This window comes from the organism of the source record quoted next, unplaced genomic scaffold (genome assembly GCF_019419815.1).
Source record: "Pyrus x bretschneideri cultivar Hongxiangsu unplaced genomic scaffold, Pyrus_bretschneideri_v1 Contig24, whole genome shotgun sequence".
NCBI lineage: Eukaryota > Viridiplantae > Streptophyta > Magnoliopsida > Rosales > Rosaceae > Pyrus > Pyrus x bretschneideri.
The window spans coordinates 915,124-941,741 of NW_025999546.1; the positions used below are offsets into that span (position 1 = coordinate 915,124).

Below are 26,618 nucleotides of genomic sequence, written 5' to 3' on the forward strand. Positions count from 1 at the left end.
GGTTCTGACGGCCAAAACAGAACAAAGAAGAGGAGAGAGAGAGAGAGAGAGAGAGAGGGAGATGGATAAGTAGGTGAGGTGGGCAGCAGGCAGAAGAGCGAAGAGAGAGGTTCCCTTCCCCAAACAGCTCACAGCGAAAAACCAAAACACTCACAAATCTCACGTTTTGCTTTCTCTCTCAACAATTTCATCAAACACCTTGTCTGCAAGCTTCAAAATTCCCCCTTCCAATTCTGCGAATGCTCTAGAATCTCTCTTCTGTGTCTCTCCATTCTTTCTCTATCTTATTCTCTGAAGGAAGAAGACAATGGAGTCCACTGAGTCCTCCTACATGTCGTCACCGGAGGCCCCACGGAGGCGCTCATCGCCGCCGCCGCCCAAATCACCGGGTTCGGGTATCTCTTTCTTTCTCTCAGTCTCCCCTTCTCTGATCTGATCCACTTTCTCTCTCTATTGTCTTTCTATTACATGTCTGTGAAATGTGTATATAGTGGTGATATCTGTTGTTTTTATACTTTATATGTTCGATGGAGTTGTACAATAATGGCAATGTAAGCTTCCTTCAAGTTAATTCCTTTGTTCTCTGTAAACTGAAACCCTAACCCTAGCCCTAAGCCCCACAATTGGGTTGTTTGCTGAGAAAATAGTAGGGGATTCCAATTGAAGGAATATAGGGTTGTGAATTACGTTTAAACATGTTGGATTGGGTTGGGAAAGTAATTTGAATAATTTCGTGTTCTGAACTGATGCCGATGCGAGGGAATTTCGTATAATTGATATTTACGGCATAAATAGGATTTTGATGCATGTGTCTTAAGAGTGAAAGCTCAACTAGGATCTGATTTCTGTAAGTCTTAAATGCCTTGGGTTTTAATCTTTTATTTCTCCTCCTATTCAACTGCTAAATTGCGTCTTAGAAATTATTGGATTTTCACGGGGGCGTGTGGAATTGCCTTTTTTTCAGAAATGCTTGTTAATTACCGTATGTTGGAATTGTCTTGTGATTTCTGGGCCAATGTTTTTCTCTCGGTACTTTTGTGTTGATTTGGTTAGAATTTCAAATGCCTGTACATTATTGCTAAATAAATCCAATAAAAACTCAATTTGGTAATTGGCCAAATGCTTTATTATATTAGCTTCTATGTAATAGATCCTCTGTGGATAATAGACTAGGGAACTGCTTAGTTTCAGACTTTTAACTCACTCTATACAATGGAACAAATTTAAGCAAAGGCGAAGAGGGCGAGCTTAGCGACTGTAAACTGCTCACAGTTGTTCCTTTGCTTTACTTCTGCTTTGGCTGTTTCTGTTTGAGCTCTTGATATTTAATCTTTTCAAGTCGTTTTTGTATATGTAGTATTGCTGTTATGATTTGAACCAATGATTTCCCAAACACAAGTTAACTCGAATATGTTGTCGGAAATGTAATAAACCAGCCTCATTATACTTATGCAGTAGTTTTCTTCTATTTTGCTTGTTCCAGATTCTGCGGAGAAGTCTACATATGTTAGGTTTCTGGTGTCAAATGCTGCAGCTGGTTCTGTTATTGGAAAGGGTGGTGCAACAATCACTGATTTTCAATCGCAATCTGGAGCAAGAATTCAGTTGTCGCGCAATCATGAGTTTTTCCCTGGAACAACTGATAGGATTATTATGATTTCTGGAACAATTAATGAAATAGTCAAGGCTGTGGACCTTGTTCTTGCTAAGTTACTGAGTGAGGTACTTTTTCTGATGCAGGTTTACAATTTATAAGTTTTAAACTATTAGTAAACTAGATTTTTCTGGTGCTAATTGTGCTTTTCCTGTGTTGGTCAGCTTCATTCTGAAGAAACTGAAGAAGTGGAACCAAGAACAAAGCTGAGATTAGTTGTTCCAAATAGTTCTTGTGGTGGCATAATTGGGAAAGGAGGATCTACCATAAAGTAAGGACACAACTTCATGGATTTTTTAGTATCCTTACTCAATCTTGACATGCTTATAGAATATAAAATCTGAATTCTTGTTGGTAAAACTAAGCACTTTTTTGTTTTATCGTTCCCTTCAATAATAATAACAAAACAAACTCATCCTCCCTGGTGTTTGTACTTCTCTGAAGCATGTTCTTACTTCACTACGGACATAGCTAGGATACTTGAAAAAACCTAGAAATGCAAGAAAAGGCGAGTATAAACAAATTTGGATATCAGAGTTTTCTGCTGTCAGAAACTAAGAATCAGTAAGGTTTTTTTCTAAATTGGTGGATTTACAATAATAAAATTGTTCAGATGTGAATATTATTTTGGGGGGAGTCAACTCCTTAGTGTTGGGTTTCTGGTGTGCTCACTAACATAATCATTGAGTGAACTGGAGGTGTAATGATTTGAAAAATGATGTGTGCATTGTCATCTGGAGGTGACATGATGCCAGGTGGGCTGTTGTATAAAGTCTATTGGCTAAATTGATTACTAATATGATTGCATAGACTCAAGATGCATCACTCAAGATGGAGAAGCATTATTTGATACAGAGAATTGTTCTGCTTGAGGCTGGTTCATACATCCTATTGTTGGAGTCCTGTCATATCTAAAAAATTGTTTCAGATGAAATACTTGATTATCTTGTGTTGGGTTTTACGGCTCAAAATTAGGATGATGCAAAAAATTAGGTTTGTGTTACCTATGTGGTTTTGGTGTTCTATTTGGGTTTGGATTTTGACTTCTTAGTTGGTTTCCTTGGTGGAGAGATTTTGTTAATTACCTATTTGATTAGGTTTTGGATTTACTTCCTATTAGAATTCTTATTGTAACCTAAGTCCTGTGCACTATAAATAGGATCTTAGGGTTAGTGTATTTTGTGTGGCTCATTTGTGTGGCAATTTGGTGAGAGTCAATTTGTGAGTTAGAGAGCAATTTGGGAGAATCTTCTCCGTTTGTTTGGGTTCTCTACTTGTTTGGGTCAAGGTTTGTAATTTGTGGGTTTTGAGTGGTGAGAGTTTAAATACTCTTTTGTAATCTCCGTTTGTTTAGTGAAATTCCTTGCCGTGCTTCGCTTGTGGACGTAGGTTTTACGTCGAACCACGTAAATCTCTTTTGTTAGTTTGAGATTGTTTTAGCTTTCACCTACGACGTTGATATTGGTACTTTGTTAGAATTTGCGTCCGTTTGTGCATAAAAGTACAACATCTTGTTCAGCTGTTGCCCAAAAAAGAAAGATTGTCTTGTTCAGCTATTCAGATTTGAAGGATATCATGACCTAAGTAGAGAAATTTATAGATGTTGAGTAGACAAGTAGCAGAGATACACAATTTGCTAGATTAGAAGATGTATATATATTATATCGAGGATACAGCTTTTTATGAAAATAAAAACAATACGTGCAGTGACTAGGAGTCTGCATCGGCAACTTTATTAAGTGGAGGTTTTGGCAATTAATTTCCCCTTCCTGTTTATGTTGTCATTTGTTTGTTTAATGAGATAGCTGGGTTTAGGCTTCTCTTTACATGAGAAAAGCCATGGCCCGTGCTTATGCCCTGTTGATATCCCGTAGTTACTCTTCATGAAAGTGTTATTGAACGCTGAAGTCTTTTTGTTGGTTAAGGTTTTCAAACTGATACTTTTAACTCATAGTTGATGAAAGTTTCAATGATGTTCAATTATAGATTTAGGGTCCTCATTTGTATGTATGTCACCCAACAAAATAATTAAAGAAGTTGCTAACATTTAAGATTTCCTTTGACCAGGTCATTTATTGAAGAATCACAAGCTGGAATTAAAATATCACCACAAGACAATAATTATTTTGGTTTGAATGATCGGCTGGTGACAGTAACAGGAAGTCTGGATGAACAGATGCGAGCAGTTGATTTAATTGTTTCTAAGTTATCTGAAGACTCGCATTATGCTCAGTCTATGAATGCCCCATTTTCATATCCAGGTGTGTCCGCTTATGATCATATTCTTAATTTATTGTTCTCAAAATAAATAAATAAATTCAAGATAAATAAAAAACATTAAAAATTTGTAATTTATATAGACTTAGTGTGTTTGTGTGCACATACGATTCAAATGTAGTGTAGTGAACATGACTTATTGAGGTTATAGAGGTCTTTCTTAATGTGTTTTTGCTTCACCTTGAAATGTGATCCATTAGCTTGGTTTCAAATAGTGAGAGATTTTTATACATTCCATTAATTTTTGTGCAAAATATTTTACAGAGTAAAACATTTTAGACCTAAAATGAACTTTTCTGGGAAGTAGACAAATCGGTGTCCTCATTCTATTCTAAACAAGAGAAGTTCCAGTTTTGATCTTCATTTCCCCCCGAAGGGGAAAAAAATAGATCATAACCAATAAAAGAATGTGCATAGTTTTAAGTGTGTTATCACTAGAAAACCAATTGTGTAGAAAAGGCATTTCCTACCATTTTCCATTGCTTATAATATTGAAATGGATTTGAAAAACTGAAATGCAAAATAAGAGAGATCAATTTCTATTAAATGTGTTCTGATATAAAATAAATTGGTAGAGTAGAATGAAAGAGACATTATTTTAGTTTCTGTGAAAACGTTCTAAACTTCTTTAAGTTGATGTTCTTGTGTGTGAAATAGAAGGACATGTTTGTGACTTCTCTTTTCCTTGGTTTGCTCTATGTGCGTGCATTTGACTCTTCTAGTTAAACCACACTTAAAATGTTATTGGACACAGCTAATAAATTTGGACTCAGGGACCAGGATCCAAATATCTCTTTATTTATTTTCTAGGCAATTGACGGGAACGACCTGGGTTTGCACCAGGACAAGCCCTTGGGAAGTAGGTGGATTTTAGGAGGGAGGTATCCCTGTAGGGTTTGGTTCTGGACATGCTTCATTTATAACAATTTTTTGACAATACTGATAATCAAATGAAATTCTTTAATACTAAAATTCTGTGCTTGTGAATAGAGGTTCTGGATGGCCATTTGTTTCATAGTATGATTGCATAATTTCATATAATTGCCTAGATTGGACTCTATACAAAATTATTATGGCGAGATTTAATTCCTAGTAAGTTCACTCCAACCGAACTTATAGGTGTTTTCTTCTTGGGTTTTCATGGTATCCAATATACATTTGTGCTTCCTTCTGTTGCAACAGCAGCGTACAATGCAATGAGTTATGGACCACCAAATGGGACTGGAGGAAAATTTCAGAATGCTAAGGTTCATCCTTTTCCCACTGAGTTATTATCTTCTTTTAAATTAACAGACGTTCAGGGACTTGTGATATAATTTGAACAGATATGCTTAGTAAGTTTTCGTTTTCTAGACTTGTTAGTGTTGGCCTGGGATAGTAGTTCAGAATTCACTTTAAGTTTTACAAAAGTTATACGGGACAGTGGATGTGCTTGAAAACATGTCAAATGGTTCTTTTGGGGGCTGGTAGTCTGTTTGGAAGTAGAAAATGCTGCATGAACCTTATTTCCATGATGGTTAAAACATGCAATGGAATGGTAACTTGTCGTTTGATAGCAAGTGCATAATTATCATGCTATCTATATGTTTATGTTCTTGTTTTCTTCTTGACTATAAAAATTATGTTGTTTTCCAGGAGGATCGGAGTAACTCGGTTACGATTGGCGTAGCAGACGAGCATATTGGGTTGGTTCTTGGTCGTGGTGGAAGGACCATAACGGAGATTAGTCAGGTTTTATAAATACCACCTTAATATCTTTTAGCTTCATAACATATGCAGAAACCCTAACCAGAGCACTTTCGTTTGGCAGGGTAGTGGAGCCAAGATAAAGATATCTGATAGGGGTGACTTCATGTCTGGAACTACTGACAGGTATTATAAATCATGGTATCCTATATCTTCTCCTCTGCGCGACCATGTCCAAATCATAACTTTCCATCATGTGTCTTGTTCTGCAGGAAGGTGACAATCACGGGGTCACAGAGGGCAATCCATGCTGCTGAGTCCATGATAATGCAGAAAGTATCCTATGCATCCGAGAGGGCAATGGATTAACTTTCCAAGCGTCAGAACTCATTCTCTTTGAGAATCTCGTGGTGGAGCTGCCCAAATTATTTCTTATACATTTTCTGGTATTGAAGTGTGTCCACTTACATTCTCAGAGTATGATAATTTGGTTGAGAACATCTGAATGCTGTGGTAGGAAGCAAGAACAGGAAGAAATTTCTTTTTGTCTGGAGAGCAATTTATATTTTATAGGGACTTATATGAGATGACCTGTATTTTCAAAAGGGAAAATGTTGAAGAAAGCAATTATTTATTGACTAAAGAGAATGATTAGCTTTATTTCTTAATTTATACAGTTGTAACTTCTGAATTTGTAGGTGTTGTCTGAAATCAAGTTTGATAATGGAAAATTTGTTCTTCTGCGTCCCGGGTTAAAACCCCTCCCCCTCGCGCAATCTGCGAAGGCTTGTAGCTCGAGTACGTAGAAGTAGAGATTTTGTGTTGCATTTCCTCCTATCAGTGTATGGCTGAGCCTGAAAAAAATAAAAGAGGGACAAAACTTCCAAATATATACTATAGGGGATGCTTTTGTCACTAGTGGTCACCATTTAATTAGCGAGTTAAATTGTGCACGCAGATTAGTGGTCACCATCCTACACCTTAACCCTAAATTGACTGCTATATATAGAGGTCATAAGGAGAAGGTTAATGTATGAGTTCCAATTAACCGCCGAAATTCCCATGAGGAATTTCTTCCTCACACCCTTTACACAAATATCTCTCCCTATGGTTCAATACCACGAGGCGTAGGCGGGAGAGGACTACGTAGGTTTGATTCATGTGCTAGAGCATAGAGCACGTAGACAATCTAGCCGGGCTTGATGCAACCTAATCCTAGAAATGGTGGAGTTCGTGCTTGCAAATAAAAATGGCTTGTATCTTAGAGTTGTTGGAAGTATAACGATTGGTCAATATGTACAAGCTCATATTTAATTGAAGAGAATTAGGGTCAATATACTTTCTTTTTGCCATTGCTATCTTCAAGGCTTAATTAATAGTTTCAATATTATGAAAAGTTTGGAGAATGTTGAATTGATGATCAAAGTAATTCTGTAGGCAAGAATAATATATGAAATTGTGTACTATTCACTCAAATAGAAGAATTCCAGTACCTTGATATATTATGTAGAGTGTTTGATTGTACGTTTAAGAAATAAAATTATCCATGTTAAAGTGGAATTCATTGAGATAGTAGAGGTAGATCAGGTGAAGTTATCCTAGGATTTATGTAATATTTTAATCCTTGAAAATTAATATGGGTTGACATTGTTAGCTAGTAGAGGATTAGAAAAGTGATAATTTGAAATATTGGTTCTTCAATGGCATCGTGAAATTAGTTTCAAACTGACGTCATAAAGCGATAGATAAGTTTTAGCTTCTTGGTATGTGATTAGTGGTTCACAAAGAGTTTAAATATTTTGGACAACAATGCGTGTATGGATTTACGAAATTACTTGGAAGAGTATTAAAATTAAGTTGAAATCCCTTGAGAATGTGGAAAAAAAAAAATATTGATGACATAATATTTGAAGGATTTTTTTGCCTTGAACTTGTACTATTGTGACAGATTGCGTAAGATAAAATATTTTATGGTTGATATATATATAAAGTGAGTAATGCATTTGTAGAAAAATTTGACATTAAAAATGGGGATTGTTGATGTCGAAGAATTACCTTGAGCTTACCCTAGTTGGGGATTTTTGATAACTATTGCATTGGTGGAAATTGAGAAGATTACTTGAGCAACCAAGTCAGTTTTGGAAGAAAACTGATCTTTCATGGTTTGTAGTATTACTCTGTAAGATTGGTATCTACTAGAATTGTCCATTATAAAAGTCATTTATTTAGATTTTAGTGAAGAGAATACAATCAAATTTAAGGTCATGTTAATTACTATATAAATCCCATGAATTCATGTGTGAGCATGATCATAGATGTTGAAGTTCTGCATATTAAGATAGGGTGAACTGTTAGAAAGTTTAGTGTCACGTTTGAAGTTAGAATACAAGACCTAACAAATTCCTAGGACGAAATTTCTTTAAGGAGGAGAGATTGTGAAACCTCATATACTTAAGTTATTATTATTATTGTTTTGTTTTATTATGGAAACCATGCTTATGCGTCGTCATAAGTTTATAAGGTGGGCGGCGAGTGGGTCTTGTGCGTTTTTATGTTTTGGTTCCACAATGGTTTTGGTGAGATTTTGATTTTTGAGTGCATGTAGAGGTGACCTGCTGTTTCGTTGGCAGCAAATCATTCTCAGTTATTCAAGCTATCCTGGGTAAGAGTTAGGTCGAGAGAAAAAACTCACTCGTGATATGCAAGTTTTTTTCCGACGAATATATTGTGTACACATTTCTATGAACGAGGTGCTTTATTATTGTATTTTTAAATTATTTTGTCGTTGCATGGTTTGTACTTCACGCATTTTAAAGTGTGTATCGAATAGGGTAGGCACCAATCCAACTTACCAATCAAACGGTCTCAAAACCTAACCAAACGTTTCATGCATAATGTATGACAAACAGTATTTTCACTCAGGGTGGAATGGAGTTGAAGAGAAATACCCTATTAAAGAGGAATATTCTATCCATCAGAACAATCTATCACTTAAATAAAGATGTTTACAATAGTGAAATACAGTTTTACTCTAAAACAACAAAAACGTTCAAGAAAAGTCGAATCTAGTCTAATAAGTTTAACAAAAGAAAATTGAGCTTTGTATTAGTAGTATAGTAGGAGTAACAATGTGATTAATATCGAAGGGTGACATATCCACCACCGCGTATACATAGTGGTGTTGAAGCTGAGCATTTTATTTCAATCATGAATGGACAAAGATGATGAATTATCTAACAATGGAATAGTTCACGTAATTAATATGATCATGTTCATGGTGAATCATCCCCACCTCCTTCACCATATCCAGACCCATAACCCTCCCCGTAACCAGAGCCACTACCACCACGATGGCCACTTCCACCACCACCACCGCCGCCACCGCCTCCTCCACCGCCCCCACCACCACCGTCCTTGCCACCTCCACTACCGTAGCCACTTCCACTTCCATAACCTGACCCACTTCCTGTACTTGAGCCTCCACCACCTCCTCCCCCACCACCACCACCGCCGCCTCCTCCACCTCCACCTCTTCCTTTCCCACCACCAGATCCATAACCAGAGCCACCACCAGACCCATATCCAGACCCAAAACCACCGTATCCACCACCACCGCCGCCTCCTTCACCTCCACCGCCTCCGCCTCCACCTTCAGTACCATACCCTGAACCACTCCCATACCCATGCCCCGAACCATACCCAGACTCGGACCCAAAGACTGAACCACCCCCTCCACCACCTCCACCGCCACCACCGCCGCCGCTACCACCCCCAGTGGCCTTTAACGGTCTAGAAGCAAAGGAGAGCTCCACAAGCAGCAAAACCAAGAATGCAGCACCAATGACCCTAGTGCTGGCCATATTCAAACTTGAAAAACTTAATGTCCGTTGGTTAAGATTGTTTTTGAGATCAATGTGATTCTTTAGTGTAATGTGTTGGTTGAGACTTGTGAGTGAAGTATCTTGAGAAACCAAATACTTTGTGAGTAGACAAGGTTAAGGGTTAGTGTCTATATATAGGCATCAGAAAGCTAAGGGCACTATCCGAACTTTGTTGACATTAATATTCTACTACCTTCCTTTTGCACTTACTAAATTATAATCAAAACGTGTACGTGTACGGTTTTTTATTAGTGGCATTGGCGGTGGTGGTGGCTGGTGGGTGTGACGGTGGTGGTATTGTGGGTGATACCTTTGTTCCTGTCCTCATGCAATTCCTTGCTGTTGAATATAAGTCCACTTCCACTTTTGACTCCAATGGTCCTAAAGATATACCTAGAAAAAATGGGACCATGCCAATAAGATGCAATCACACTTCAATTCTGTGCTGGATCGATACACGAATGCCACAACGAGTACGTGAGTTTTCTATTAATATATATTTCCCAATGAATCAAATAGTAGTGTTAATTTGTGGTGATGAGTTTTACATGTGTCTTCTTAAGCAACATTTTCACTTGAGAGAACCAATCATAATAGCAAAAGATATGACACCTTACGCGGTGGGAATTCTATAGCCATGCAACTGTTTTGAAAATGAAAAAAATATATGTAGAACACCACTATTGGCATAAACTATTATTCCAAATTTTTAATGCCAATTGATTAATGTGATGATGTATTTAGATAAAGCTAAGCTATACCGAATAATAGTTTATCCATTAACTCGTCTGTTGGTTACCATATTGACTAACTTGGTGTTTTCTATATTCAACAATTTATGGAGTATTTGTTAGCCTTATAAGGTTATACAATTAAACTACAAACGAAGGAGTGATTGACCTGATTCCAATGGTGGGCATGGAAGTCGAACACAAAAGTAGTAGAGCACGGCAACACCAAGATCTTCTATAAACACCTAGCCGAATACAACTACTCTATGGGAAGCATTATGTTTTGTGTTCTAGGGCTTATAGGGGCCGTTGTTTTTATATAGGCTAAAGGCTAGGGTTTCCATCCATAAAGGAAACCCAAACTTACTTTATTAGCCTCCAAGTGAAGTATCATAATCATATTCAATTAAGGATTCCATCAATCCTATTTCCAATATAAGACACCTTATTAGGATTGATATATTTAAGAGATCAAATCATAATTAACATTATTCTCCAATATTACATTCCTATTACATGTAGTAGACCATTTAAAGGTTGATTTATATTGGATAAATCCAACATTCTCCCACATGGTCTACAAAATGTAATATTCACGTTTATACTTGAGATTGGATATTAATGTCACTTTAGTGGCCATGTAATAGTAATTACATCTCGTCCTTAATGTAGCTTCTGTCAAATGCATTTCTTAACATGGAACTAACAAGGTTGTAGGGTTGACACAACCCAGAACCTTCATAATCACACATGCTATGATCCTCATTCACATGAAACACAAATTACGATCAAGAGATGAAACTTTAAATTAACCAAAATGTCTTACTTTATATCATCTCAGGTCCAGCTTATTGTAACTCACAAGTTACACCTTATGCTTCTTCGAAGCCTTAAATCTGCCAATGCAAATATCTTTCATCCAATGAAACCACCATAACCTGCAGATGTGAATACATCTCCAAAACAATCATGCATCATTTTCATTAGACCAATAACAATACAAACAATGTTTATAACCAACGAACACAACTGAAAATACCAAATAGGCACATGTCCAAGTAAAATATCCCAAAACTTCATAAAACAAATTAATTCAACACTTGTGAGCAAGATGAATTAATATGTTTTTGACACTGATCTATGCACCATACAAGTTACTTTCATAGTGATTTCCAACACCTGCGGGCAAGATGGAAATCCTCACAACTGAGCCAGTGCACAAACCATGCCTTGCCATTTAATATGCAATTTGATAACAACTTGATATCTGATATATATTTCATCAGATGATTGATTAGTACACGAAAAATGTGACTTAATGAATCAAACTAGAGATTAAAATGAATATATGGATTCTATACATACCTTATAGGTCATCTGCAAATGTAATGCATTACTAACACGAAACTCAAACTCCCACTGGTCTGCAACATCGTTACTTAATTTGCAAATCAATACTTAAATCATATTTTTGAAAATATGCCTTTGGGAATAGCCTTACTCAGTCAATGAATACATATTACCTCAATGAAAGGTACAACTAAGCACGAAAGCATTCACCACTGTTACACAAAACATGCATCCAACAACCATCTTATATGTATTAATAAGTCCACATTTATGCTAAGTCCTTATGAGCCTCAAAACAAATGATCAACCAAGAAATCCAAATGATTGCAAATAATAGAAAAATGTACGCATATATCAAGTATCCATTCGTGCAACTTAAACATATTATAGACATTCGAGTAACACAAATTCATGAAAGATAGAATAATGCTTTAATAGATTCATGCAAGTCCACTTAATGCTCAAAATTTTAGAACAACTCCTACTAAGTTTTCAGAGTTTATACTTGCAAATAAGTTAATGAGTGTGAAGTCCAATTTTCGTTCACTAATTCTCCCACTTGGGCAAACACTCTTTCAAAGATGTACCTAAATAAAATTGCTTTATATTTTGGACATAATAAAATAGACATTACAACGAACATAAAATTGTCAAATAGAATTTCAGCAATGAGTTACACTTACTTTAGAATTTATCATAATTAATTTACATGCTTGATTGCTACCAACGTTATACTGATCAAAATACACATACTAATCTTCATAAAATAAAAATATAGAGCCGTTTTGGTTCAAAATAGTAGTCTAAAGTCACATCTCAAAAAGACCAACACAATCTGCTAGTAAAACTGCCTACACGAGCATGGGTTACTAGTAAATTCACCATAATTAAAATACATGGAAAATTTTTTTGAAAATTTGTAGACACATATTAGACATCTATTTGTTAAACATATCCAATTGGTGACCATTAGACATGTCATTCACCCGATTTCAATCAAGATACGTAATCTACCAGAAACAATTATGTGCATCTATCATGAATTTATGCATCCATAACAAATTCAATTTCATATCATTTCAATTTCGATGTCCAAAGGAAACTTTAGTAGTCAAATTTCGTCCTCTAAACTGACATCATAGTTCAAATTGAAAAGATTTACAAGCATAAGATTAAAACAATGCGTATCTTAGCAATCTTTGATTAACCTTCATGGGTCCAATACTTTGCATCAACAAGTCTCATGAAGAGATACAAAATACATCATGATGCAATTGATTTCCATGCCTTCAAACCACAACCTTTTATGGGGCTCATTGTGGAAATATTTGTCACTAATGGCATGGAACTTTATCCCAATAAACTTCAAGAAACTAAATTAATTTACACTTGTAGGCAAGAAAATTAACTAGTTTCTAGTTCTAGATTTTACGTCACAAAAGTACCTTCATGAAAAACTTCAACACATGTAGGCAAGATGAAGATTTTCACAACTTCGGTGAAATAAAACCCATACTCTGCCATCTTAATTAAACTAAAAGAAGTAATCCACACCTGTAGGCAAGAAGATTATCCCTTTTATTCTAATTAAGATGCAAAGTTGACTGAAGTAACTCAAAAACATAGTCCCATCGTCAACTAAGCCATTGCGTCTTGCTTAGTTGAAAAGGCATTGGTCAACTCCGCCCTGAAACAATACCAGAAGTCACATGGATTAATTAATTGTAAGTGACAAAATTATGATAACTTGATTCGAGCTTCGAGTCTTGCCAACAAATGGCACTAATTCCTTCTTGACTCCCTTTGACATTAAATTAATCTCAAAAACCTGACAACATACTTGAAGGAGATTAATCACATACAGAACAAGTTTTCACCACAAGAATGTCAATACTTATCATTATGGAGTCAATTACTTAATAGAAATACTTTATGTAATGGGAAAGAACAATACATTCCTTTAATTTAAAAGTTAAATCGCTCAAATGTTTTCTTAAATCAAACATGTTCCTTTCCTTTTATATATTTCTTTCCGTAACACAAAACTACTAAACATAGCATTAAAATCATGCATTAGCTTTGTAAATATCAAATTAAATAAAAGGAACAACCAAAATTATTTTCTTCCATAGAAAACATCTCCAATATGTGCCGTACATTAGCCTTGAAAAGTTTCTTTTCTTCTCCCCTTATGACACATAAAAATTTACTAATCAAAGCACTGTTTAAATTCTTTAGGCATAGGAAAAACCACAAACAATAATACATGTTTGAAATTCATGCTTATCAATTAAGTCACATATTTTGAATGGATTACATACCTCATGCCTTCATATGTTCACCACTTCTTTGTAAACATATATATAATCACACGACCAACCATAATTATTATATAAAAATAGATAAAAATACAAATGAGAATTGTCACATTACTACAAACCTTATTCATTTGTATAATACCCTTGTTCTTGTCACTAGATGCTTTCTGTCATTCTCAGTCACTCCATAAGTTATGCATCAATATCATGTACAATTAAATGACTATACTGAGATAGGAAAGCAAAATTGTAGACAAACCTGACTGATTAGTCACATATATTTCTTGTGCTATTAATGGCATTAAAGTTTATTCACATATCGTGAATATTAGTGGAAACAAAACTACAATTCATTATAGTCCAAAACCCACGGCAATATTAAAAATATGTCATCTCATGACACACCCTGACCAAAATCAGGGCGTGTTGGCCGTCGCATGAGAGTGACGTAACCATGTGCACAATGCGGAAGCTAAGAATAAAAATAAAAGTACGAACAAATAAAAACCAAGCTACACACAGGGTAGTTAACATACATGTGCAAGCGTAAGTGTGAAAAATAATATTCAGAGCACAGAAAACCTAGTGCAGTCCAGGGGAACAAACACTAACAAAACACACCCAGAGGTGGTCCTACACTGGTGATAATCTGTCAGATATGCCGTGAATCCCTTGAGAGCCACCAAAAGAGCAATCCAAACTAGAACCTGGATGGGCGCAAAACAGAAAGTGTGAGTGGGCAAAAATAAAGCTTTTCAAAATCATTTCATTAACAAAAGTTCTAACCTATCGTCGTAAAACCTGTATAGTTTCCCAGAAATAGAATATACACATATATCCAAAACATGCTCAGAAATATGCCATGTCGAATGCCTCTACATAAACTGTAAATAACCCAGGTAATGTTAATCAAGGCAATGTAATCTGTCAGCTGGAATCACCTAACGTGACCTGTACGGCTAAATCTAGAACTCAAATCTCCAACTTACTAACTATACCTGCACACGAGTCAGAACCACCTATAGTGGTTTGTACGACAGGACTGGGTGTAAATAAGTATGCTCAAGTGCTACGATCATGTGAAGACTGGGCGAATAATCGCGGGTCACCTAGGAGTCGGAACCACCTATAGTGGTCTGTACGACATGACTGTGCACCTAACTTGGATCCAAGATGAGCGTGTGGTGCGGGAGATAAACATCACGTGAAGAACTGTGCCTACTCTGGGCAGGAGCACTAACACCGGGGGTACATGTTATAAGCTCTTTATGCATCTCACATCACTACTAATCACAACATAAACCATAACTTACCTGGCACTTACCTGTGCGTCCGCAGCACCAAACATACATATATGCAACTACTAATGCACAATTAAATAGGCAAACGCAATGCATGACATTTAAAACATATAAACGTTTCATTTCATTTTCTATGAAAATCACAAGTATATAGGTATATACGGAAAACCAAAAGCCCACTCACTGGTAAGTAGAAGGGTCGTAACCCCCTTGCCTCGAGTGACTGCGCTCGTCCTCGCGATAGGTCTCACCTATATGCGAAACAACTATAAAAACATTAATTTAAAGCACATAACCAAAACTAGGTAATAACTTCTCATACAATGCTCAAATGGGGTGTATGAATACACCAACGTGATCTACTTAACCTCATGAACATCCCCATATTTTTAAAATAATTTTTCGACGTCACAAGCGCCCCACGCGCCGCCAAGGCACGGCCACACGTGCTGCTCACGCGCAGGCGCGTGCCTGGCACACTGACAGCGTCCATTAATGCCATTAGGAATATTCCATTAAAACTAACAGATTCCGTTAAAGTTAACCTAACACTATTAGGAATATTCCGTCGTCTTCTCCGACCAACCTCCGGCGCCGTCGCCATCGCCGGAAAACTGGAAAATTTTCTAATCTTTGTTTCTCACTCGTTATTCAACCAAATTCCACAAAATTGGTACCAAAATGAAGCTTACAACAAATAGAACAAAACCTTACCACTTTCAAGCAGTGAAACCAACGGAATCTCGCCGGAGAAACTTCACAAAATCTGGCCAAACCTGCCACTCACAATCCTGACGTCCAAAACCTTCAAACGAACCACCCCGAGCTTCTTAAGGACCTCACCAAGCTTCCTATAACCCTGAAATTCCCAAAAACACATGATTTTACGTGTGCATGAATAGTACCCCGAATCGAACATCTCGGGTTCGACGTGAAAACAAAGGTTTCCTTACCTGAAATGGGTATGGTTGAACTCGTATGAACCTCACGAACACAAAGGTAAAGTTCTTTACTTTGATCCGCAACGTTTTCGAGTGTTTTGATCCTTGTCCGTACGAAAAACGTAGAAGGGAGAGAGAGAGAGACACGAGACAAAAAGAAGATGAGGATGAAGGTGTGTGTGTGTGTGTGTGTGTGTGTGGTCCAAATGCTGCCAACCAAAACCCCAAAAACCAACACACACGAAACATAACCACTAGGGGCAAAACCGTCATTTTACCCCTACGGTACGAAAAATCCGGAACGAGCTGTCACATCTCATGCTTGAACCAAATTAACCATACAAGCAACACTATACGCGCCATTTGCTTAACAAATGTTGCCAAAATATGTATGACTTACTTTCATGTATAGGAATTTTATCAAATTCATTAACAGACATGTACATAATTGACATGTATAAAACTTAGAGTATGCTTCCCTGCAACACAACTGCAATATATGTTATTACAATCATAGGCAAAACATATCCCAATAGTATTGATAAATTATAGGATATGACTAATTCTGTCTCCTACAATCAGAAAGACGTCACGACATGGTTGGATTTTGCAGGAACAATATAACACTTCATGAATCCAACATAACCATTCCTTGTATAATTTATCATGAAGACCAAAAGGAAAGATCGTACTAGAATTTCATATACCGATGTAATACTAACCTCTTCTTTGGCCTTGTTCGACTGAGGGATCTTAAGAAATTCTCCAATGCAAGGTTAGAACAAATGTAAATACATACACAAGCTATGCGAACTGTAGATACATAATTGGCTTTAGAAAATTATGTATACTTGCTTGATCAAACAATTGCTAGCACTTATGCAATTGTTTCTTGTCACATTAACGTATCACCCGTAGCAATTCATGGAAAATAATATTAGTTCTTAATCAATAAGCATATGCCCATGTAGATACGTATTGCCAAAATATGTAAAAATTGGATCCATATTCATGACATACTTAACCGATACATTGTAATCAATGTATGTACATGCTCTACAATAATTAGCACATCACTCATGCAATTATATCTTTATCTTATTACCAATTTAAGCTTTCAGGGATCAACCCAAATATATATCAACCAAAATACCATAAACCATTATGGAAATCAAAAGTCAATGAAACAAACCATTTTGCTTTGGTAGATGACTTCGTTCTGCTTGCTAATCGGAGGGACCTCTTCAGTAAGGTCAGAACAAATATAGCATGCTTACAAAAATTGAGATCATCAGTGGCACATGGTAAATCAATTCAACCAAAACAATAGCATGAAGATTGAAATAGAACAAAACTGTTATTCTTCTCAGTGCCATGGTTTCCACTGTAAAATACATAATATAATATCACGCCTTACATATATGCTTCTTTACGTTCCTATATGAATATAGGATTCCAATTCCTATATGGTTTTTAAATTTCATGCTACAATACTATAAGAATATTATATAAATTCTATGCTTCAATTCCATAATTTAATTCATGCTTGATCAAAAGCGCCTCTAAGCGTAGTCCAATTTCCAATTGGCAAGCAAAGCTATGTGGTTATATGTGATACAACCGCATACAATATTGTGGATTCGTGTGCTATAATCAGGCAACTTGTCTTGCTGATAATAATCAGGGTATCAATTAGCATAGTTCTTAATAAATTTCCCTTGACTGCAACCATAATATTAGTGAAAAATATTCTTGATTAAAACTGAATAATTATGCAACCTGATCATAATCAACAATTGAACTGATTCAAATAGTATGGTGATGTTGCCGAGTATATGCAATGACAATTTGGATTAAACACGCAGTTCAAGAGAATATTATATAATCCAACATTAAACCTAATAGGTTTTAATTATATAACCAGTGGCTCTAATACCAACTGTTAGTCTTATAAGGTTATACAATTAAAACACAAATGAATGAGCGACTGACCTGATTTCAATGGCGGGCATGGAAGTCGAACACAAAAGTAGCAGAGCACGGCAACACCAAGATCTTCTATAAACACCTAGCTGAATACAACTACTCTATGAGAAGTATTATGTTGTGTGTTCTAGGGCTTATAGGGACCCTTGTTTTTATATAGGCTAAAGGTTAGGGTTTCCATCCATAAAGGAAACCTAAACTTACTTTGTTAGCCTCCAAGTGAAGTATCATAATCATTTTTAATTAAGGATTCCATCAATCCTATTTCCAATATAAGACACCTTATATAGGATTGATATCTTTAAGAGATCAAATCACAATCAGCATTATTCTCTAATATTACATTCCTATTACATGTAATAGACCATTTAAAGGTTGATTTATATTGGATAAATCCAACAATATTCTTTTGAGGTGATTAGATTGTTAAAAAAAAAAAGCATAAATTGTGAATTGTTTTAACAGATAAAGTCTTCTTCTTCAATCAACTGTATTCAATATTCATCATTTTCTCACTCTTCTTAGTATAGATTAAAGTGGTACTATTAGTTGTAATAAAACAATTCAAATGACCAAAAAAAAGAGAACAACCTCATTACAAATACTGACTATTATTTTATTGATTGAAAATAAATAAGAGCACTTCATATTTGTCAAGAAGGCTACATAATTTGCCAAAATTTCTTCTTACACAAAGAATGAATCCTAAACAAACAAGAAAGCAATTGTAAACCTAGTAAATAGTAGGAAAATAATCATTATTCGTATCCTTATCAGATAAAAAAGCAATCATATCTATATTGAGTTGAATTATGCTCGGAGCCATGTCAACTAACAAATTAACATAAAGATATAAGCAATTACAACGACATCATACTCTGACTTTGCAAGCTATAAGCAATTACAACGACGTATCATGCTTTTGGAAGATGCTGAAAATCTCAGGCCACAAAATCCCACTACAAGATTCACTCACCTACCCCAAAACATTTTCCTTCTAAATCGATTGATATTGATCTCTCGTGTGTTAGTGGGGCGAGAGGCTTTGTCATCTTTCTTCAAATATACACTTCGAGTGACAAATGGAGTAATTCCTACATATACATATAATCAATCATATATGCATGCTTCCCTGTCTACTTTGCGTGAGTGACCATTTCGAGCTTAGCTTGCATGCACTATGGCTCCCTCAATCATATCAATCTCAGGAAATCGGATCACGAACACGAAGACAAAAAGAAGAAGACAAAATGGTTCAATTTATGAGAGAGAAGAAGAGAAGCAGTAGAAGAAGGTAAACATGTAAAAAGTATGACTGGACATTTTTATCACATTTTTATCCTTGCATCTAACAAATCTGGGAGTTTCACTTTGGATTAAATTTGCTAACAGTATGTTACCACGAGGATTTAAATCTTAATTTTTTAACACAGACAATCTTGCGAATGCTCTATTACCATGAGGATCATTAATCTGATTTGACCTATACATATAATCAATCATACATGCTTCCCTGTCTACTTCGCGTGAGTGACCATTTAGAGATTAGCTTGCATGCACTTTGGCTCCCTCAATCATATCAATGTAGGTGTGACGATCTCATCTTACCGAAGCAGCATCAGCATGGGATCTCTCTTTGTGTTACGTGCATATCTTTTTTTGTTTTGTGACAACAAATTTTTTCATTTTATGCAACGATATATTTACGTTAAAGGTGGAGGAATAAATTGGTATAAATTTGTCATCCACAAGATTTAAACTTAAGGTCTCTCCCTTCCAAGGTGAAGATAGATACTAGTTTCAGATAGGGCCAATGTTCCTATTAATCGCATCAGTATTGTTTCAACTTAACTGCTTGCATAGCTCGTCAGGTGTTCACAAAATGCATCAATGTTATTAGTAGTAGAATCATATATTTATAAGTTGTAATACATTATGTCAAGTTTCCGAGCTGAGTTTACATTTTTAAACGAATACAACTAGAACGTAGGATTAAATGGCTTACAAAACGATATTTTAAACAATTTTAATTTATTAAAAGGACGATTTTAATTTGTGTTAAAGAGAAAAGACGTTGTTCTGATCAACTAACATAATTTACGTGTTATTTGCATTAGTTGGACACATGGCATATTTAAAATGTAATGATTATGACATATGACTAAATGTTATACTTATATATGTAGTTAGTGCACTCATATGAAGGATGCAAAATAGACGGTGGAAAACTTCGTGCGTGGCTAGGCCTTACTTAGTGCTATACGCCTAATCATCAATCAATCATATGATTCATTAGTGTGTGATGTTCAAAATACGTGGCATGCTAATACATTCTTATTAATCCAGATGCGGAAATACAGGTTGCCATTTGGAAACGTTTTGGGCATGAGTTGCAGGGAGCTTAAATTCCACTCAAACTGTAATTCTGGTTAAACTCTAATTTGTAAGTACGAGGACTTCAACTTGAGTGCATACCATCCTAAACTACTCAACTAACCATTTATAAGTGCGTAACTTAATCAATGATCTTTCTGTGTGATCGAATAAGCAGCGAATATGCTGAGACTGGCAAGTTAGAGCAACTTGTTTTTAACAGTGCTGAAAGTATCTATAATACATATTTCGAAGGTTACCACACGCACAAATTTCTTGATAGGCTTTTTATCCCATGCGCAAAATGGTTAAAAATACCTATAATACTTGCAAGAATGATAAGGATGTTGCATTATAAATAGTTCTAGCTAGCAAGGTCGTTCTCCACAAAGATTATTAAATAATTCGTACCAAACCAAATTTCAGTTAGGACTCGTTTGGATGTGCTTTTAAAATGATTGAAAGTGTTTTTAGAGAAAATATTTTGGCGTTCCAAAAGCACTTTAAGTGCTTTTTACACGAAGCATCAATTATGTGCTTCTAGTAGGAAGCACTTTAAGTGCTTTTCTAGGGTTTACTAACATTTTTACTAAGGATTGTTTTCAAAAATATTTTCACCAAACATGCTTTCAGTCATTTTAAAAGCACATCCAAACAAGCTCTTAATTATTGTAAAACAAAGATTTAGGATGATTGATTTTATTACCTAATTAAATAAAAAACGAATTTAATAACAGAGACTAGAACAATCTGCAATGTTAAAGATGAGGAAAAAGGAATAGTCTTTAGAAATCAAATTGAGAAAGCACTAGGAATCCGCCGTTACCTTAACAATCCTATATAGTTCTTCTAATTACTTATGACCTATAGATGCATATTTCGAAGGTTAGGTTTTCCTAATATATGCCTACTTGGACCTCAAATATAGAATGTATATCAAACATGCAATCCGTTTGTAGTATTTAGATCAAATCTAAACATGCATGACTCATTAAGTTTTGTGAAACCTTTTGAAAAACCATGCAACCCTTAAGACGTGGTATTCATCCTAAGTGAACTTGCACATATTAACCACAAGAAGTCTTCGTCAATTTCAGGGACCGACCTCCGACCAAAATTGCATCAAATTACTTTTCTAAATATCCTAATGGTCGCGAATCATCAAGACACTTAGATAGTTTAGACCGATGATTAATAATTCAAAGACCTGCATGCACATAATCATAAGTAAATTGAAAAGAAACTACATATTCATACCAAGACTCATGGCCTCACCCTAGCAAAAAGAGAATTAGTTACACATATTCATAACTAAAATCAACATAAATTGTATTGAAATAATAAAAGATCGAAAACTCCTTGAATGTAATAGTCTGAAAAATCTCTACGCTAGGCCAATTTCCTCTCTCAAAACTGCACAGAGAAGAAGTCCAAGAAAAATAAGGCCGGCCAAGCTGATTTAACCTACTGATTAAATTAAATCCTCCTAATAAAAGGTCTTCCAACAAGACTAGGAAACCAAATAAATAAAATAAAATAAGAAACATAACCGTAAATTAAATGGTAAAATTCGCCTGAAAATCTGTATACCCACATTTTGGCCCAAAATTCGCCTAAAATTCGCCTGAATATCTACTCCAAAAATGGCCCAAAATAGCTAGATTTAAAGCTTGGAATATTCTGAACACTTCTCCAGAAGGCCACGAACCGAGAGGTCATCTTGGGTTCCAAAAATCGCAATTAAGCCCAGAAACGTCACTTTACAACACCATGCATTGCTTCTTTAATCTATCGCCAGAAAATAACCACTTGGGAGAAAAATCTTAAATTTTGACACGAATAGGCCAAGAGACACATGAACGTCTACCAATTTGAATCATTCTAAAATTCGTCCGTTTGATCACGTTTTGCTCTAAAGAAAGTCAAATATCCTATATTGAAAATATAAAGTAAAATATCAAAATTCTACCAAAATAATTACCAAAACATACTAAAAATAGGGTGAAATATATAATATGAAATTACTCATCACTGGCTAAGCTAGTTTATGTGACAGAAGCCAGAAAATAGGCAGTGGAGTGGTTGACTGGACAGGGTATATGTTTGGGACTCAAAACAAAAACTAGTTACCTACAAGCTCTCTGCACTTGTGTTCCTTGTATGCATGCAACACTTGCATTTTTCTTTCTCTGAAATTATTAGTCTTAAACATGAAAATTAACTTACTGAAATCACCAACACAACTCAAACTGCATTCTGACCGCACATCGTTAAATTCCAAATATTGAGTTCCACGTAGATACTTAACTAGCAAAAATGACCATGTGGTGCTGTGAGTTTTAAGACCTTTTATATAGTTGATATCAAATCCCATTTAACAAAAGGATAACAAAGTAGCTAATTTATGATAAAAAAAAGAAACGGTATCTAGACCCAAATGAGAATACATGTTGCTGCCAAAAAGTGTTAGAATACTCAATTGTATTCATAGATAGCATAGATGACAGAAGTAGATGAAAATTAGTGCATGCATAAAAACTGTCGTAGCAGTTGTTGATCATTTCTAGTTGTCACAGCCCAATACATTCAAGTATCCAGTCATCTATTTCTTCTCCCATTACCCAACTGGGCTTTAACATTTTCACGTCCACATGTATCTACGCAAACATGGCCTGAAACAATCATCTGCTGCGAATCAAAAAAGAAACAGTGGACAACTAAATCCAATCGGACATCCGGAGACGGAAGGCGGAAGAAGAGCAAAAAAGTGTTATATTATATGACAGGACATGTATGCACGTTCGAGTTATTTGTGCTGACTACAACTTCCTGCATGTTGTGTTATACATATCACCCTTTTAAGTTACATAAAAATAAGATTATACTTATTCCTCAGCCTAGAAATCATGGAAATCCCGCAACAAACTCTTCTAGTAAAATTTTTGACTCTCTCTCCAATCTTTCATAGATGGTTATGGATTGATTAATGGTAGACAGTGCACGATGATCCAACGTCTGACTAACAGTAAACTTTCTTTACTCATAAGTTTTCAAGAGAAAATGCAGTGAATCAAAATCATATGGATTTTTCAGAAATCCAAATCGTAACCTAAATCCCAAATCACAGCCCCCAATCCAGATTGAAATCCAACTCAATAGAATGAAAGTTCAAAGTAGATATTCGAACTCAAAATCGAGCTCAAATCGAAATCAAAAGAAAATTCAATGTATAAATAAATAAATAAATAAAGTCACATTAATCATAGTTCAAGAAGTCAAGTTTAGGTCATTAAAGGCTACTAACTGAGCTTAGTGACCTGTTAGCAAAATGGTCACTAGATTCATAGCATTAGTGACCTTTTTCATATGCTGACTAAGAAATTAGTCACTACAGGCCTGTTTTCTTGTTGTGATTGGGTTCTTCTCTATGCACTGACTTGACATAAATTTCATGCCCTAATAATGTGATTGAGTGTATTGATTTAGAGAATAATGTATTGCATTGTAATACCAACTAAACAAGTTCTCCGCCTTTTCTACTTAGCTTGGGTAGTCATGACATACCGTTAAGTGTTGTGGAGTCTAAAATAATTCTAAAAATTCTAGAGGCGACATGTGGACTTTTACTCTAGAAAGACAAGATTGCCTTCATTAAATGGGCAGACTCCTCAGATACTCCCATGTGCAACTCACACCCTTGAATATCCATACAATTGAATATGACTGCTCATACCTGCCCTTGGCATGAAAAAATCAAAGCATTAATATAATTTTTAATTACTCAAATCTTATCTTTAATATATTCCCGATTGAATATTGACTTCATTCAAGTAATCCATATTTAAATCAATTAGGGATATTTACTCCATTATCTCAAGATATTATTTCTTATTTAATATCTTGAGAATGTTTCTCCATACACCTTGGCCAATAAAATGCCTCCATCTCTACCAAATTTCGTTAAGCTTTTGCTACCCCTAAAAGCCCTAAACACTTACTTTTTCAGAGAACTAACTTAGGCATCAAAGATCCATCAGCCTAACTCCCCCCACCCCACCACCTCGTGGGCGCTTAAGGCTTGGGTTTTTGATCAAAGGTGTTGATTGTTTTGCAGGTGCATTTTCTTCAAGACTGAAGATGGTGGAAATTTGCATCGACATATGTCACTCAGGATTTGTGGAAGCCCTAAGGATTAACAATGATTAATCCTCATTAAAGGGAGTATTAAAAAAGGGTTTTATTTCATAAATTGATTACTAAAAGTTCAAATCGCTCACTGTCTCGCTAAGAACTTAATGGATCACAGACTGATAAGCTTAAGTTTTGAGAAAATGGTGACATCAATTAAATTAGTTAACTGAGCATGTTCAAATTAATTAAGTTAGTTAGTTAGTTATACGCACATAAGACATCATACTGGGTCTTAAAAGGGAGTTTTAGGTTCCTAGGTCCATTAGGCCTTGACACTTTGGGCTTATAACTCAAATTGTGCATGACAACTTAAGTCACTACAAGAAAAGTTAACGCTAGTCACTAACATTAGCTGTACAAAATGAGGTGGTTTAAGTCTTTACCAACTCATTATGTACAACTAATGTTAGTGATTATTACCAACTTGTAGTGAGTGAGAAATCCCAAAAAGGCTACCCACAGTATAAGGTCGGTTATGGTATCACATGTGTAGTCACCTATATAAGCCACTTTATGGCTCTATATAACAGAAGAGTTTTTAAAGAGCAAAGAGTGATGAATAACCACCATTCTCTTTGTTCTCCCAACAAAACTTGGCCACCATGGTGAGAGATGTTAGCACTCATCTCTCTCTCCATAGTTATTCATCATGCCAAATCAAGCTTGGTAAAGAGATTTAAAGATCACCTCTCTGATGACTTTTGGAGAAAACATTCAAAGGTGTAGACTTAGGCTCCATGAACCAAAGTGGAACTTCAAGGGTAATAATCTATTTCCGTTTCTCTTTTGTTTTGGAACAAAATATTGGTTCAGCAGCACTTAGGCTTTGAAGATTTTGGAATCCAAAAGTTTAGAATTAGGATTTTAAATCGACACATAAGATATGACAATGAGGGATGAACATAGACTGAATGGGTTTGTGGAGAAATTCAGTTTTTCATTTCCTTCCCCGATGAACTCCGACAACCTTGTGATTTTTCCGACTAGGTAGGGACTCGCACCACTTCGTCTCGTTTCAGTTTTGTTTTCTAGCTCATTGTTAAGCTTAAATGTGAGTTTTGGATGACGTTTTGTGACAGAAGACACCTTGAGGAGACTTCCCTAGTTTTAAGCGAGAACCCGAGCCTTCCAGGCCATTTTCCGACCAACTCCAGCCACGACACATCTTCAAATTGGTACAAACTTCTTCTTCTCACTCTAAGCTTCATTTCCATAGCTAGAAGGTTGAAAATGGTGAAGAAATGAGCTCAAACGGAGCTCTAGAACCTCTGCCTAAATTTCGACCGGCCCACGGCCAAAAACCAGGTCGACCCGACCTGCAACCTAGTAATCGGGTCCAACCCAATAACCTAGCCCAACCCAACAAATCAAGCCCAACCCAATAACCCCGTCCAACCTAGCAACCCAGATCTGACCCGACCCAGACCCAATTCCCAGTTTCCATGGTTGATGCGTGGATGCGTGTGGAAGACTGTCATGGCCGACGCGTGGAGCACATGCACCTCCGCCAGAAGTACTATGCTCTGCCACCATGTCGGCGAATTTTCCGCCACGTGGACATCCTGAATCTGTTTACGACGTCCGTTTTCCTAAATTCAATCATTTTAGTAGAGTTTTATTAATTGTTCCCTTTATGTGCTTAGGTGCGTTTGTTAGTGGCGTTTCCGTCCACCTAGTTCGAACGGCTCTTCGGCGACGGAGTATCTGTGAATGGACCCCTTCCAAAATGCATGTTTTAATTACTAGAAATGCATACATGAAAAGCATGATTTTATGACTACGTTTTATGAAAACTTTTATGAGTAAATTGGATTTACGCTTTATGAATTATCATGCTTTATCGAATTTATATTTACTGAGATATTTATGATTATGATTTATGATATGATGTTTGAGCTATTGAGCTCCGATGAGATATATTTTGGAAAG

General features: G+C 35.9%; 2 protein-coding genes and 1 long non-coding RNA gene across 5 annotated transcripts; 1 reads left to right on the forward strand and 2 right to left on the reverse strand.

The window, feature by feature from the left end:
• LOC103951708 (protein BTR1) lies at positions 1–6,360 on the forward strand. Of its 2 annotated transcripts, none has more exons than XM_009363157.3 (8): positions 1–395; positions 1,484–1,722; positions 1,819–1,925; positions 3,722–3,915; positions 5,117–5,178; positions 5,567–5,662; positions 5,742–5,803; positions 5,890–6,360. In XM_009363157.3, the coding sequence occupies exons 1-8, from the start codon at positions 308–310 to the stop codon at positions 5,984–5,986; spliced, it is 945 nt and encodes a 314-aa protein (XP_009361432.1). In that variant the 5' UTR covers positions 1–307; the 3' UTR covers positions 5,987–6,360. The 2 variants fall into 2 exon arrangements, with proteins under 2 accessions (XP_009361432.1, XP_009361431.1); XM_009363156.3 differs by having other exon boundaries at positions 2–395; positions 5,114–5,178.
• A 2,335-nt stretch (positions 6,361–8,695) lies between these two features.
• On the reverse strand, positions 8,696–9,800 carry LOC103951710 (putative glycine-rich cell wall structural protein 1). The gene has a single exon (XM_048586033.1). It carries the CDS (start codon positions 9,475–9,477, stop codon positions 8,890–8,892), a length of 588 nt encoding a protein of 195 aa, XP_048441990.1. The 5' UTR covers positions 9,478–9,800; the 3' UTR covers positions 8,696–8,889.
• Positions 9,801–15,392: 5,592 nt separating this feature from the next.
• LOC125478288 lies at positions 15,393–18,924 on the reverse strand. Of its 2 annotated transcripts, none has more exons than XR_007259127.1 (3): positions 16,152–18,924; positions 15,913–16,057; positions 15,393–15,449 (listed from the first exon to the last, which is right to left on the reverse strand). It is a non-coding gene; the product is annotated as an uncharacterized LOC125478288 (long non-coding RNA). The 2 variants fall into 2 exon arrangements; XR_007259126.1 differs by having other exon boundaries at positions 15,405–15,464.
• Between the last annotated feature and the right edge of the window lie 7,694 nt (positions 18,925–26,618).

Excerpts from the sequence above, each read along its gene's own strand:
- LOC103951708 (XM_009363156.3), top strand. The coding sequence starts at position 308 with ATGGAGTCCACTGAGTCCTCCTACATGTCGTCACCGGAGGCCCCACGG. Across the intron at positions 5,179-5,566 it reads GAAAATTTCAGAATGCTAAG|GAGGATCGGAGTAACTCGGT; the intron begins GTTCATCCTTTT and ends GTTGTTTTCCAG. Across the intron at positions 5,663-5,741 it reads CCATAACGGAGATTAGTCAG|GGTAGTGGAGCCAAGATAAA; the intron begins GTTTTATAAATA and ends TTCGTTTGGCAG.
- LOC103951710 (XM_048586033.1), bottom strand. The coding sequence starts at position 9,477 with ATGGCCAGCACTAGGGTCATTGGTGCTGCATTCTTGGTTTTGCTGCTT.